This window comes from Corvus moneduloides, chromosome 12 (assembly GCF_009650955.1).
Source record: "Corvus moneduloides isolate bCorMon1 chromosome 12, bCorMon1.pri, whole genome shotgun sequence".
NCBI classification, from domain to species: Eukaryota; Metazoa; Chordata; class Aves; order Passeriformes; family Corvidae; genus Corvus; species Corvus moneduloides.
In genome coordinates, this window is record NC_045487.1 from 19,289,016 (window position 1) to 19,304,143 (window position 15,128).

General features: G+C 44.5%; 2 protein-coding genes across 3 annotated transcripts; one reads left to right on the forward strand and one right to left on the reverse strand.

Moving 5' to 3' along the window:
* Window positions 1–761: 761 nt before the first annotated feature.
* Window positions 762–11,917, reverse strand: TK2 (thymidine kinase 2). 2 transcript variants are annotated; one of them, XM_032122248.1, is made up of 10 exons: window positions 11,880–11,917; window positions 10,906–10,943; window positions 10,029–10,103; window positions 8,594–8,647; window positions 7,539–7,628; window positions 6,116–6,189; window positions 3,337–3,425; window positions 2,961–3,040; window positions 1,617–1,697; window positions 762–1,220 (listed from the first exon to the last, which is right to left on the reverse strand). In XM_032122248.1, the coding sequence occupies exons 5-10, from the start codon at window positions 7,620–7,622 to the stop codon at window positions 1,122–1,124; spliced, it is 507 nt and encodes a 168-aa protein (XP_031978139.1). In that variant the 5' UTR covers window positions 7,623–7,628; window positions 8,594–8,647; window positions 10,029–10,103; window positions 10,906–10,943; window positions 11,880–11,917; the 3' UTR covers window positions 762–1,121. The 2 variants fall into 2 exon arrangements, with proteins under 2 accessions (XP_031978139.1, XP_031978138.1); XM_032122247.1 differs by lacking the exon at window positions 11,880–11,917 and adding an exon at window positions 11,643–11,742.
* Window positions 11,720–15,127, forward strand: LOC116450149 (chemokine-like factor). Its single transcript, XM_032122249.1, has 4 exons — window positions 11,720–12,037; window positions 12,115–12,273; window positions 13,067–13,162; window positions 14,739–15,127. The coding sequence occupies exons 1-4, from the start codon at window positions 11,735–11,737 to the stop codon at window positions 14,841–14,843; spliced, it is 663 nt and encodes a 220-aa protein (XP_031978140.1). The 5' UTR covers window positions 11,720–11,734; the 3' UTR covers window positions 14,844–15,127.
* Window position 15,128: the final 1 nt, after the last annotated feature.

Below are 15,128 nucleotides of genomic sequence, written 5' to 3' on the forward strand. Positions count from 1 at the left end.
ACTGAGGTTGGAAAATACCTCTGAGGTCATTGAGTCCAGCCTGTAACCAACCACTTTGTCACCCACCAGAGCACTGAGTGCCACGTCCAGATTTCCAGCCTCTCTGCCCCAGCGTGGAGCTGCAGGGGGTTATAGTGGCCAAAGTGCAGGACTCTGCCCCGACCCTGCTGAACGTCATGGCAGTGCTCTCAGCACATCCATCCAGCCTGGTCTGGTCCCTCAGCAGATCCCATTCCCACCCAACTGGGTATCACCCCCTTCTGCTGATGGTAAACTGATCCTCCAGATCATCAATAAAGGTGTTAAACAGGACTGCTCCCAACACTGAGCCCAGGGGGATCCCATTTCCCTGCACTCTCTGGGCCTGGCCATCAGCCAGTTCTTATCCCAGCCAAAAATGCCCCTGGCCAGTTGTGGGCTGCAGCTTCTCCAGGAGATGCCATGGGAGAGGGTGTCAAAGGCTTTGCTGAAGTCCAGGGAGACACATCCACAGCCTTTCCCTCATCCACCAGGAGGGGCATCTGGTCATGGACAGAGATCAGGTGGGCCAGGCAGGACCTGCCCCTCCTAAACGCAGACTGGCTGGGTCTGATCCCGTGGTTATCCCATACATGCCATGACATGACACTCAGGATTGTCTGCTGGGCACCAGGGACAGGCTGACAGGTCTGTAATAAATAAACCTCCCTCGTACACACACTGCTCGTTTGCTGTTGTTTCACCCTGTTCACCCCAAGGGGGCTATTAAAGAGGAACCTCAGTTACCCTCCCTCAGAGGGGTGTTGTAACAAACCATTTATTTCAAATTACAAAAACAGGGTTGTCTTGGGAAAAAAAAAAAGAAACTGAAGTTACTTCTAGGAAGCAGCAGTGAAGTGGGAAATGAGAGAAACAGCCATATTTGAGCTGAAGGGAACTGACACAGTAAAGCTGGTGGAGAACCTAAAAACACAAAGGGAATTGGCTCATATGCTGTTTCTGATTGGTATCTGATCATTCCAGAGCACTAAGTCCACAACATTCTACAAAGCATAGTACAAAAACAATACCCATTATATTTAAATATTCAAAATAGCAAATCAGACTTCATAGATGATTTTTGATACAACAGTCACAGACTTCTATAAATGGTGTTGTCTATTAGGTGGGTTCAGTATTTGGTCCCGGTTTTCTTCATACTTCTCTACCATCTTCTGCATGTCATGGTCAGCTCCAATTACCTTGGAAAGAAGAAAATGAACACTGGAAATAACTGACACCATAAAACTTGGTTTCTTTTGAGCTAAACAGAACAGGACTACCAGTGCAGCCAAACTGGGATACTCCTAGGGATCTGTCCAAGCTGCTTTCTGTTGGGAATTTGGCATTCCCTGAAAAGCTACACAGCTGATCCCACAAGCAATCCCAGTGAACGGCCCCTCAAATTCCACTGGAGATATGGCAGACCCCACTTTTATGCTATACACCAACACCTATCATGTTTTTCTGAGGTTGTCCTTCTCCAAAGATTGTCAGAAAAGCAGATTTATTTACTTTTACCACTAAACAATGCTCTTCTTATTTGGAAAGCACAATTCCCCACATGCCTAATTGGTTATAATGAAAATAATACTCACAAGTATTGGGCAGGAAATTTCAAACAGTGCACGTTTAATGAGCCACTCTTCGTAGAGCTCATGAATAGCTTCTAAATATTCCTAGAAAAGAGGCACTGGAATAACACATGTGCCCAGGGATGACACACACATTGCAATCTTTAACCATTTGGGAAGTAGTTAAGAGACACATACAAAAGCCTGCAACACATATCTTCCACTAACAAAAAATGAAAAGCATCAGAAGATTTTTGAGAAAAATTAATTCCCAGTACAAAGTTTAACTCCACGAAGACCTCAAAGACACAGCTTACAGGAGCACAGCGCTCTCAGCTCCTTTTAAGATGAAGCAACCATGATTCTCTCCCACAGGTAAAATGTGGTTCAAGGTTTTACAGAGAAAAATACAACAACGTAAGGACAAAAAGGGAAAGGCTGCGAAGAATATGTATGGGAGGAACTTTCTGTGTCAATACATTTCCCTAAAATTCCCAGTTCACTTTCTTGTAACTCAATTTCCCCTAAAAGCTCTTCTGCCTGTCATCAAGTGGTTTTTTTCTTCATGAAGACCACTTCACATTGTTCATTCATAACTGCTCCCCTCCTCTTCAGCAGAGCTGCAAAATAACACAAGGGCTCTTCAAATCCATTACAGGAGGATTTATTCTCAAGGCAGAATTTCACCCATTTGGCCCAAAATTTAGCTCTTTGCACAGATCTTCAACTGACAATTGCTTCTCCTGAGCCACCCACCAGCAGAGCTGCAGAGGACATGCAGAGGGAACTGCATTTATGTCTGGTCAGGCTTTTTCAGAAGCCTTGTGGCATGAGGGGCAGTTCTGTAAACTGGCACAGAAAGTCACTGTTCCATTACCACAGTTTGTTCTAACGCAGATTCCCAAGCTCCCAAATTCCCAGATTTTCAAGGAGTTGCTTCTTGTCAGCCACAGCAGAGACACTTTTCATGCACAAACATCCTGGTGATACCAGACAACAAAGTGCCCACAGATATCTTAGCACCTGCAAGCCCAGGTATCTGTGCTTCACCTGGGTGCTTTTATGCCATTTAATGGTACAAAAGCAATTGACTTCTACATCTTAGAGAAGAGTACCAGTTGATTAATACTGCACCTAAAGTCAGCTATAGTGCACGGACTACTAGAACAGAACACCTGGGAGAGTCAGCGTGCGTGACAGATCATTTTTTAAAAATAAATCAAAATTAAATACTCAGGGTTTAGTTTGCAGTGGAAACAGCTGCACCACATTTTGGCAATACACACAGGATACAATTTTAGTATTTAGATTGGAATCATTATGTTTTCAAAGCTCCTTGTAACCATATATATCAGAGAAACTCCTTACCAGAGGAATGACTTTTTCCTCTTCCCTACATCGTGTCTTTAGCCTCTCATAACAAACTTTAGGAGATGTCTGCAAATAAACTGCAGGAACAAAAATTGTTATAGTTATGCTCGAGGATCAGCTTTAAAAGCAAAGAAGAAACTCACTTCACAAACTATAGAAGGGAAGAATCCTGACTTGGGTACCACCACTGGACCTCTCCTTTGGCACTACCATGAATCAATCCATGAACCACCCACAAACCCAAGCTGTCTGATGCTACCACTTTTATACTGAATAATGTGATTATTTATGAGCCAAGAAACAAGAATTATTTTTTCTCCCCGAAAGGAAACCCACCCACAAACACATCCCTCCAGACCCATCAAAATGTTACCTATCAGATCAACTGAAACATCAATGTTGTTCTGGATCCAGTCAAACCATTCACTTAGGACAGCATAATCCACCTCTGGCATTTTCCCACTGAACAAACACAAGAGGCATCACTCACTGAGCAGCATGCAGAGATCAATTCCAAACTCTCATTTTGCTCACCTGACCAGAATCACTCCCCATATACTCCAACATTTGTGAAAAGACCAACATTATGCCCACCCAAATTGAAGGCCACATAAACCATTGTTTATAAAATAGACCAAATATTTTTCTTTTTTTTTAAAAAAAGTGCTTATTAGCCTAAAGTTTACATTATTAGCAGTTACAAACATTATTTTTCCATTACAGTTAAGCAATAATTATTTGGTGACCAGGAAGAAAAGCATTACCTCAGTGACATTCCCACAATAACAGTAAATTAGTGTCAATGGTATTTATTGCTCAGGTTCTTTTTATCAGCATCAGTTCAAATCTGTCCCAGGGCATGTCACCAGAAGGGCTGGATTTACTGAGCAGCACCAACAATTCCTTACAGAAGCCACAGCAAAAGGCAGCAAAAATACAATGTCAATGTGTCAATACATTTACTCCCACTGTAAGAAATATTTGTTGAAAGAGTATAAAAGTATTTGTTGAAATATTCGACATGCTTAACTGGAACTCTGAACTTGGAGAGCACAGAATGCTGGAGATAGATGTCCCAAAGTTATCTCAGCAACAATAATAAAATATCAGACAACTCAAGTAAAAGGGAGTTATTGAGGACATGTTAAGACTCACATCCTATGTTTTTATCAGTACTTCAATTTTCACTTATTACCATAGTCCTGATTGTCAAATATTACTAATTTTACAGTATCCTGTCTTTGAAACTGGTGACAGTAACGCATATTCCACACTCTTTCCTAAATGCTTCTGCAAAAGAAAAATTTAAAAAAAGGACGGAGCTGGGAGGCTCTTGTACTCTCCAGCTGAATGATTAAGACCAGTTGTGCCATTTTAAATAGGACTGAAGAAAAATGTTCCACAGATTTCTAAACTATTCCCCTGGCAACTTGCTTTGATCACTGGCAAAAGCAATAAAGATATTTCCCTAAGTATGGAAAAATGCAAAATCCCTATCTGTGCCACCTCCCCTCTTGATCTGCCAGCCAGAACTGGGGTAACACTGGTCACTGCTACTCTTCTAATACTTCAGTTCTGGGTAGCAGGGGTCCACATCAGCCAAACACTGACTCTGCTACTTTTCTCTGGGATAGATGCAGGAAACAGGAAGGTTAAAAGGAATTGGAAATACAAAAAAGCTCCACTGTTCTTACCCTAAAAGACAGACACATCCAAGTCAATTCTGCATCGACCTGCCCTGCAGACAACATGCCTTTGCTCTCCCTGGGTAATCCTGTGAGGACTCTGCCTTGAGATCCACAAAGATACAGGGAATATAAAAGGCACAAAATGGTGTTTTCATTTCCAAAATCTGCTGACATTTGACTCCTACCAAGTAAAGTTTTCACTGCCTAAGTTCAACATGAACAGAGCGAGTTTTCTGTCATAACTAATGATGGATTCACAGGGACAGTGAACTGCAGTGCTCACCTACAGCACACCTTGCACACTCATGTGCACGCATTTAAAATTCACCTAACATGGCCACATTTATTCATTTTTTAATGTGTCACAAAATAGCTACTTTCATACAGTCTTCAATTATTCCTTGTTTTATTTATAATCCTTTTACACATCCTTTTCTTTTGGTTTGCTGTTGGTACTATCACTGCCTTCTAGCTTGCTGTAACAAAACAAAGCAAATGCCTTTTGTCCAACATTTAAAAAGTGCTGAAGCCACAAAATATCTTAGATGCCCTTAAAATTGTTATTATTAAATTAATTCAGAGTTGACACAAGCAGATTTGGCCTCATAGCAACTACATCTGGGGAAAAAAGCACTTTGTCTACAATGAAAAAAGAAGTCAGTAATTAAAAATGAGGATACTCCAGGCTGCTTCCACTGTGTGTGGACTGAGATAAATAATGTGTCTCTTCCCACTTCCAAAGCCAGTCCCGTGGCCGAGAGGTGCTCGTGCAGCATAGATGACACCTTGTGGCAACAAACTGGGTTTGTCCCTCAAGGCCACTGAAAAACCCACTAAAACCCATCTGTCACATACACTCCTCAAGAGAAGGTCAGCATTCCAAACAAACAAACCAAATAAAACCTGATTCCTGCACTATTTCAGTTAGTTTGGGATGGGTGAGTTATACCTGGGGCAGGTAATAGGTGATTGTTCTTTCTTCCCTCACAGCCTACCAAGTCTGTTTTGATCCTGTCAATCCTGATTCTGAGCATGAGCACAGGACTCGAGTCCCTGTTTGCAAGGAACGCCAATCCTGGATGCCAGGCTGGATAACACTGCCCAGGTGTCTCACTCCTACAGTGTTATTCTTTATATCCTCATGATTTTTTACATGTCCAGCATGTGTTTCTTTTGATCCAAGCAAGATTTGGGTATTCAGCTGGAGAGCAGATAACTTTAATAGGTGGTGTCTAAATAATACTGAGTTCTAAATATTCAGGAGCACTGCCGGAAAAGGTTTTCCAGAATTCTACAGGAAGTGGGCAGCACATCCCATACCAAACACAATGCCACTCCAACATAGAACTGGCAGATTTCACAGGCCACTTAAATGCACATTACCAAAGAAATTATCAGTTGAATATATATACACATTTAAAATAATTAATCCAAGAAAGTAAAGTAGAAAACCACATCCCATACCTTCGATACAGATTCTCCACAAAAATGTGTTTTGCACTGTGAATCGATCGCTCCATCATCCTTATGGGGGAAATCTGCAACATAAAACTTGACTCTCTACATTTTCACACTTCTTTCTTTTCACACTCATGGCACATCACATGAAACACCATTTTCAGATCTTGTGATAAACTGACTGGGAGGGTGGGAACCACAAAACAAACAAGGACTCCTGATCTTACTCTGATTTGTTACTCATACACCAGTTCAAAGGTAAGTGCTCAGCATTCAGCTGAGCAGTGGAAGGTAACTCAGGGTAGAAAAAGCAGCAATCCACTTGGGGTCTGCAGGACAATGGGAACTATTGCTCCCCAAATTGCTGCCCCATCCCATGTGTTGCTGGGTCACTGCACAGAGCTGACATCAGACACACTCAAGCAAGGAAACAGGACTTGTAAAAGAAGTAACTGCAGCTGCCAGAGCGCTGGCCTTAGCCAGCCCTGCATGTGCTCCAGCAGCACTTCATGTTGGAGCAGAGAGATTCTCTGACACTCTTGGGCCTGGCAGAGCAACCTCTAACCCAGGTTTCTGCACATTAATGAAGCAAAAATGGCTGCAAGGCTCAAATGACAAAAAAGCTCAGATTGAAATGCAGGGAAATCCTCAGGAAATCTTGAATGAACTTCTTCTCCAACAGAACAGGATTTCTACTGTCTTGGAAAAACACCTCTTCCAAAAACCTAGTGATTGTATGTGCAGTACCACTCTCCTATGTGGCACTGCTGAAAGTTTGCCCTGACACAAACTCACAAAACAGAACATAAGAACATCAGTAAGATATAAGTATGGCATCTAACACCAGGTCTTGTAATCAGGGAATGGAAGATAGCATAGAATGTAACAAAAGGTGTAGGAAGGAAAGAATGAACAAATCTTAATAAAAAGGTAGAATGTGAAAATTGATAGAAAAAAAAATACAAGAAAAAAAAGGATGTAAACCATCTGAAAAAAGAAATAGAAAATGGTAGTGGAAGTATTTTGCACAAACAGAAGAAGCAATGGCTGAATTTGTACTAGACAGCATGAAGCAGTACTATGAATTCTAACATGAGATTACTTAGTGTTTGCCAAAGATTTGAAATAATGAAATTACAGACAAGCCACTGACATGTAATAAGGAAGAGATTTGTGCAAGCCTAGCTCCTGAGGGTGTGCCCAAACAGCAGGATCAGTTTGGGGAGTTGTGAGCAGGCAGGAGGCAGAGGTTTTACCCCCAGAGCACACACAGAGCAGATCAATGTCTGCACCACAGAAATTCCTACTCACTGCAGGAACAAAGAATGAACACACACAGCATCTTAACTTTCGAATACATGGTTAAAAGGATTTAGCACTCATAACCACACCTAATTACTTTTAAAACTAAAACCAAAAGTTTCCTTACCATGGGCCTGGTATGCTGCTCCAGCATGGTCAGCTGGACGTAGGTCTGCAGAGTTATCCCCCACCTTGATGCATCCTGGTACATTAAGCCCTGGGGTCAGAGACAGAAGCAAGACAGATGGACATTTGTTAGGACAAACAGCACAACAGGAAGCTGGGTATTTAGGAAGTTTCTGCAGTACAAGAGCATTGCTAAAAGAAGTGCACTAAAACAGCTGACACCAGGTTTGACAAGAATTAAGTGATCATTTGCTCCCCACTGTCCCAGGCTGCTCCAAGCCCCAATGTCCAACCTGGCCTTGGACACTTCCAGGGATGCTGGGGCAGCCACAGCTTCTCTGGGCACCCTGTGCCAGGGCCTGCCCACCCTCCCAGGGGAGAGTTTCATCTGTACATCGAACCTAAACTGCCTCTCTTTCAATATGTCCCCTTTCCCCCTTGTCCTGGCACTGCAGTCCCTGAGGAATTGTCCCTCTCTGGTTTCCCTGCAGCCCCTGCAGACCCTGGGAGGTGCTGTGAGGTCTCCACACAACCTTCTCCTCTGCAGGCTGAGCAGCCCCAGCTCTCCCAGCCTGGCTCCACAGGGGAGGGGCTCCAGTCCCCTCAGCACCTCCGTGGCCTCCTCTGGACTCTCTCCAACAGTTCCATGTCCTTCTTATGTTGGGGGCACCAGAGCTGTTCACAGAACTCCAGTCAAACAACATTAACTGATCAGATCCAACCATCACCTCAAGTTACATCCTTCCCTTCTATGAAACAGGCACAAGTACATTTAGAAACAACTGCCACACTCAAGGCTTATCTTCCTGGGAATTGCTTTAACTCACACCCCACTGGAGACCCAGTCCTTGCCAAAAACACATTTTATATGCAGTCTTTCTATTACATGCATGTCTTAATCGCAGTAGAAGCTCTTTTGCTTCATGGAGCTTTCATTTTTGCCGTGTGAGATTTAGGTCACACCCTTCATATCAGTTTTGCTGGCTGATAAAAAGCCATCACACATGTCTTGCTACAAGAACAGTCACTGTAACTGTAGAAATCTCTGCCACTTACCAGGATATTATGACCTCGAACATTCCTCCACTTGGTCAAGGGTTCCTTCAAAACCTGGTTAAAAATCATTACTCCATGTTAAACACATCTTAGATTCAAAATACTTAATGTGACCCTACAAGTCTACAACTATTTTTAAGGAATACTTGTGTAGTAAATCAGAGCATTCAGGATTTGTATTGGAAAGCTCATCACTCTTAAAAAAACAGCACTGAATTCGTAACACAAAAGGTAATAATGAACACTGCTAAAAATAGAGAAATGTCAATATACAGCGTCTTCTTAGCATTTTTAAATGCTATTAGATTACCTCATATGCCTGGAGAGAATTTCTTTTTTTTTTTTGAGTCAAAATCAGTGCCATGTAAGGGAAAGAACAGCTTAGCAGAGCACTTAGCATTTCAATGACAAGCCCATCCCCTCACAAATTAATTTCTCAGAAAGTAACACTTGCCAGCAAAGTGTTAGAGGATCAGACTGCTACCACATTCATTTTCATTTTATTTTTGTGTTCTAACAAACCAAATGTATTCAAATCTTTTACAAAATGAATCAGAAAAGCTTCTGCCCTGAATAGGTACAATCAGACCTGCCTGGTTCAAACAGAGTCTAAATCTGCAACGATACTGTAGAGTCAGGCCTAAGAGAATCTCATCAGCCTGGGAACTTAAGTAGCTAGTTAAAAAACGCTACACTGTATGCAAATTAAAGTTTGTTATCCTTTGGATTAACAGTTAATTACTTCATAAGGACAATTCCTTTTAAATTAACAAATAACATCTGGCAATCCAGCATTTCTATGAGGATTCCTAGAACTTATTACCAAATGTGTTGCCAGGTCTGTCAGGGAAAGCATTAATATCTGTTGTACACAAAAGCAACTGTTCACTGAGGTTTGATCTTGCTTTTGTTTAAAATACAACAAGCCTGCCCTTCCCCTAACCTGGTTCTAAGCAACACAAAATCAAATACCAGATCAGTAAGAAATCTCCTGAAACAATTCTAACAGATTTTCCTTGTTTCAAAAAAGCCATCTATTCACTGGGATCCCAGTTACATGACACCACTATTTTTACATCATTATTCTTTACTTTGCTTTTACCAGACCCATCTAAGATTTCAGTGACATGAAATGGCAAACAGGCAAGTCCAAACATGTCCATGCTCTGTGGGTTGCTGTTACTTCATAAAGGTACAAACTCTGATTCACAGGTTTTACTGGTATTTTGGCATCCAGTATATACTACATGTGATCTACATTTCTCTGCTGTGATTTAACTGTAAAAGTTGGGGTGGTGCCCCAGCAAGCCCCTGGCTCAGACCCTGCTGCTCCCTCCTCATGCACCCAAGGACAGCACTTCTAAACTGTTGGATCTGTCAAGACAAGCAGCTGCTCAGTGAGGAAAATAAGGACAAAGAAATGTGCATCCAGTACCTCAATGCTGGTAGTTTGTGCAAAATAATCCAGGCATGTTGTTTTTCCACTCGCAATGTTGCCCTCGATACAGATCTGATGAAAAACAGAATCACTTTGAGGCCCACACTGTGGCAGAGCAGTGAACAGTGTCTCAAAAATGCACCCTGCCCATTCCAGCATGCCAGCTCCCTACACTGGGAAGAGATTATTTCATGGGAAGGCAGCGGGGATTCATTTGGATGTTGTGACTCCCTCAGACCACCACTTTTTCCCTCCCTGGCAACATAAACCAACTGTCTCTGGTGGGCAACGGGCAGCCTTCCCTCCTGGTGCTCCCACAGCCAGCCCCATCCCCTTCCAGCTTCCTTCCCCTTCCCAGGGCCCCAGGAGCTCCAGACGGCCACCTGCTGCTCTTCACTCTGCCACAACCTCAGAGACTTAACTTCCAACTTAAAATAAATGCCAGCTGAAGTAATAATTTCAGCATCCATTATATAGGTAGATTAAATCTTAAGAGGCATCTCATTTTTATTTTCAGAAACCTAAACAACTAAAATAAACTAAGAGAATTTTTTTTCAACTGTCTTAAAGTAATTTATAGCCCAGGGGGGTTATATAGGGAAATGGCAAGGCTACACATGGAACACTGACCCCAAACCGACACCTGTCCTGACACAAGCCCTCACAATTTTTGCACAAATATCTCACAATTTTATTACAATTTGCAGAACTAGACCAGCATAGCCTTGCACAGAGTATAACCCAGTGACAGATCCATCACCACACACTGACACAGCCACAGCCTGCAGCTTGCCAACTACACACACACTCAAATTATAATGGAATTATAATGGAAGAGGCTGCACTGTTTTCTGAACAAAATGCAAATACTTACAATTCTCTTTCTAGCATCTTTCTTTATCAGATGCTTATCTAGAATGGAAATAAACAACAGTTAAAATCACGGCGGTCTTCACAACTTAGTTATACTGAGCGTCTTAATGTGAGACCCTCTATGACATTTTTAGGTTCCCTATGTCTTAATATGACTATTTGCTAAATTATCAACCTTCAAGGTTTTTGGGTAATTATTGAGTCATGTAACAGACACATTGTGGCACAGACTGACATAGATTTAGCTGAAGTTCACCACCGTCCTTGACACTACCAAGAATCCAACGATGGGTCGGATTCACACTTTCACCAGATTTTTGCTACACCTGCTGCTCCTCAGTGGGTTTGCGCAGGGGAAAAGGGAATTTTGGAAAGACCAGTTGGAGCAGCACCCAGTGGCCTCACAAGCCCGGCAGGGTAAGGGTGTGGATTACAGAGCAGCTCCAAAACAAGCAGTTCAGACGCCTTACACCTAAAACTGCGGTATAAAACCACGCTGATCTTACGAGACCCTTCGCCCAGCCAAGTACGGGAGGAAGGCAGGGAGAGGCTCGGAGGTCACCCCCGGTCAGTGCTCCAGTCTGCCCCCGCGCCTGCTCCCCCGGAGCCGCTCCGGGCTCTGCCCCCGCGCCTGCTCCCCCGGAGCCGCTCCAGCGCATCCCGAGGGCCTGCACGGAGCCGGGGCCGGGCGCAGGGGCGGCCGCCCATCCCGTCCCCGCGGTTCCGCCCCGCACTTACGGCCGGCAGCGACAGCGGCGCGGGGCCCGCCCGCTGAGGGGCCCAGGACGGCGCAGCTCGCGCCCCGCGCCCAGGCCGCGCCCCGCCGCCACATGGCCCATCCCCGCTGCCGCCCGGACCCGCGCCCGGACCCGGCTCCGGCCCGCCCCGGCCCTTCCGCCGCCGCGCCATCACTTCCTCCGCCCCGGCGTTCTGAGGCGGGGCCGGGTCAGGACCGGCGTCGGCCCCAGGCATCACCTGCGGTGCCAGCCCCGGCATCTCCCCGGTTCCCGGCGCCGTCCCGCGGTCCCGGTCCCGCCGCGCACCGCCCGGGCCGCGCGGCCGCCATGGCGTGGCTGGAGGTGGACCGGGCCTACGCCCGCTCTCCGCGGGGCGCGCTGAAGATCGCCCGCACGGTACGGCCAGGAGCGGCCCCGGGCCCCGCGGGCAAGGCCCGGGCCGGCGCTGACCCCCGTCCCTTCCTGTCTCGCAGCTGGTGGCGCTGGCCACTCTTCTCTGCTTCGTGGCCTCGAAAGCGCACGAGGCCTACGCGGCGCTGGCCGGCATGGAGACGGTGATCACCGTCCTGTTCCTGCTGCTCTACCTGCTGAGGCTCGACGCGCGGATGCAGTGCCTGTTCTGGCCGCTGGCTGTGAGTACTCGTGGGCTCCGACTGCCGGGGTGTCCTGGCTGTGAGTATTGATGGACTCTGGCTGTGAGTACCGATGTCCCCTGGCTGTTCCGGCCCTTGGCTGTGGGTACCGCTGTCCCCTGGCTGTGGGTACCGATGTCCCCTGGCTATTCCGGCCCTTGGCTGTGGGTACCGCTGTCCCCTGGCTGTGGGTACCGCTGTCCCCTGGCTGTTCCGGCCGCTGGCTGTGAGCAGCGGCAGGCCCGTGAACAGGAACCTGTCCCAGGGGACATTGTCAGTCGGCTCGGTGATTGTTTCCGTACACTTAGGGCAAGCCCCAGTGTCCAGGGGAGGTTGAGGCAGTTTTTCCTAACGGAGTGTTCTGTTCTATCAGTTCCTGGATGGCAGCTAGATCCAATAACAGCCCCTCCCGGCACGGGCATTGTTTGCCTGGCTGTGTAACACCTGCACATCACAAATTAGTCACACACTTTCACTCAAATACGGACGAGTTCTCCTCTTACCTCCCTTTTGTACGTGTATTTGCTGTGTCAGTCTATCAAGTGTAGCCAAGTTGAATAAATTTGACTGCAAAAACAACAGAAGAAAGGTAAAATGAGGAAGTTTTACCACAAAGGCTCTTTTTACCATCAAACCACTGGGTGTCAGTGTTCTCTCACACAGATGTTGCTGTAATTCTGTTTTCATGGCAATCCAGCCGTTTTTAACCATCACTTCTGTGTTGGGAGGTCTCCACGTTCTCCTTCAGGCCTGTATTTCAGAATAAATATTTTGCTTCCACTGGCTGTTTCAGGATATTTTCAACTCGGTGATTGCAGCGTTGTTCCTCCTCGTTGTGTGCTTGTTTGCAATAATAATCAGGACCAACAAGGGGACACTGGCTGGAGGAGTAAGTAGGAACATTGTTAATGAATTTCAGTTCTTAAAGTGCACATGATTTGATCCTCTTGGTACACTCACATTGTGGTAGGACCATGCAAACAACGGTTTTGGAAGAACACCCTCAGCAGTAGCAAACAAGATACATTCAGGGTATCTCACTAAAAGAAGATAATCCTCACACCACTAGTAATTTAAAGATATTACAAGACTTAGGAATTACTACAGAGAAGTACTGAAACACTGAAAATTTGTAGAGTTTTTAAGTAACCTACATTTGCTTCCATAGCTTGAAATCCTAGGTGGGAGAATCCATAGCTCTTTTAGGACTATCCAGTGAGAAGAAATGCCAACAGTTCTGCTAAAAAAAGTTGAAACTTTTTAAACAGGCTTGCTGGTACCTCCCTCCTGACGTGTACATTGTTTTTTCTGACACAAGCTGAGGAACTATGTTACTCAAAAAGGGGTTTTGTTCATACTGTGATTGTAAGAATTTTGCGTTCTTAAGATCAAAGCATTTTAATAGTTTAAGCAACTGGTATTTTTAATTCAAATGGCAACTAATGTAACTAACCTTAATAAACAATAAGGAGGGAAAAAAACCCCTCAGTTTTGAAAGTCTCTAGAAGTACAAGATAAGCTGAAATGTGACAGGCAACCAAAAGAAACCTAAAACTTGCCACTGGGGTCTTTCAAACTCAGCTTAGGCTGTGAGGTGGAAAGCTGATGGCTTCACTGGCAATTGCATCCTAAGCAAAAAGGAGACTTTTTCATTGAGTGACTGTGCTGGAACAGAATTTATATTCTCTGTTGTGAAGTTCACAGAAATTAAGGGTGGGTACAGGAGACCGAGCAGGTAGCTGGGAACACGAGTTTGGGTGGAACATGCAACATCTTCAGTGCCGGGAGGGACAGAATCACCCCCAGCCTGTTCTGAGGCACAAACTGCCTTGAGCTGTGCTCTCCCTAGAGCTCTCCTGAAAATAACTCCCCTGATCAGGTAATTCAGTGCTTGCATAAAAAACCCTTGTGTGCATGTGGGATGGGGCTGAAGGGCAGGAGCTGAGTGAGTTATCTCAGTGGCTCTTCTGCAAACACATTTTTCCAGTTACCTGCCTGAGGTTGACTATTTTTTAAATACTTCTGTATATTTTCTTCAATTTGGAATATGTTTCCCATTCAGAGCTCCAGAGGAGAACAGTTTCCTGCTGAGCTTGTTTCTACGAATGCTGACTTTTCCCCTTGACTTTTCTCAGGGCTAGTCCCATTAATTAAACAACCCTTAAAGGGACAGAAGGGCTTTCATTTAAGATAAAAGCATTGTCTGGCATAATGCAGCATTAGCTTAGCTTTCAAGGAGAGCACCACACCATCTCCAAGGCCTCACACAAACATCAAACAGAGTAAGCTGTAGACAGCTCTGTGAAAGGTTGACGGGATGTAAATGTGGGTGTTATTTAATTTATCAGCTGTCTTTTCAAGGCCAGAACCAAGTTAGGAACATGTGTTTACTGCTACCTTGATGAGTCACTACAGTAAAAGCTCGAGATTGATTGGGGGAACTAATTTTATGGTTATTTTTATAGGTGTTGGGTCTTATATTGCTTGCTCTCTGCCTTGTCGACGCGGTTCTTCTTTGCAAGAAGATTAGCCTTGATAAAGCAAGAGGAAGGAGTGCTCCTGCCAAATAAGATTGACATGTTAGTGAAAGAATGGTTTCTCCATTCTGTTTCCCCACTGTCTTTTAAAGAATTTGTATTTTTACGTGCTCACTTTTGAATTTCCTGTGCAGTGATGTTTTTGCAAGTATCATTCATAAGGTTCGTACTTTTCCAAATGCAGTTTCAGCGTTGCAATTTCACCAGTTAAAGCTTCAGAGGAAATTGTCCTGTTTTTCCAAAGTTACGTTTTTACCTTTTTTAAAAATTATTTTCATGGTTGTCTTCTTTCTCTAATAAAAAGAAAACACAAACAGG

What these genes read in the sequence shown, in the direction of transcription:
- LOC116450149 (XM_032122249.1), top strand. Translation starts at nt 11,735, where the DNA reads ATGGCCCATCCCCGCTGCCGCCCGGACCCGCGCCCGGACCCGGCTCCG. An exon ending in CGCTGAAGATCGCCCGCACG is followed by an intron (nt 12,038 to 12,114) that starts GTACGGCCAGGA and finishes CCTGTCTCGCAG; the next exon opens with CTGGTGGCGCTGGCCACTCT. An exon ending in AGGGGACACTGGCTGGAGGA is followed by an intron (nt 13,163 to 14,738) that starts GTAAGTAGGAAC and finishes TTATTTTTATAG; the next exon opens with GTGTTGGGTCTTATATTGCT.
- TK2 (XM_032122247.1), bottom strand. Translation starts at nt 11,736, where the DNA reads ATGTGGCGGCGGGGCGCGGCCTGGGCGCGGGGCGCGAGCTGCGCCGTC. An exon ending in TTCGAGGTCATAATATCCTG is followed by an intron (nt 7,629 to 8,593) that starts GTAAGTGGCAGA and finishes CTCTGACCCCAG; the next exon opens with GGCTTAATGTACCAGGATGC. An exon ending in AGCAGCATACCAGGCCCATG is followed by an intron (nt 6,190 to 7,538) that starts GTAAGGAAACTT and finishes TTTATGTTGCAG; the next exon opens with ATTTCCCCCATAAGGATGAT.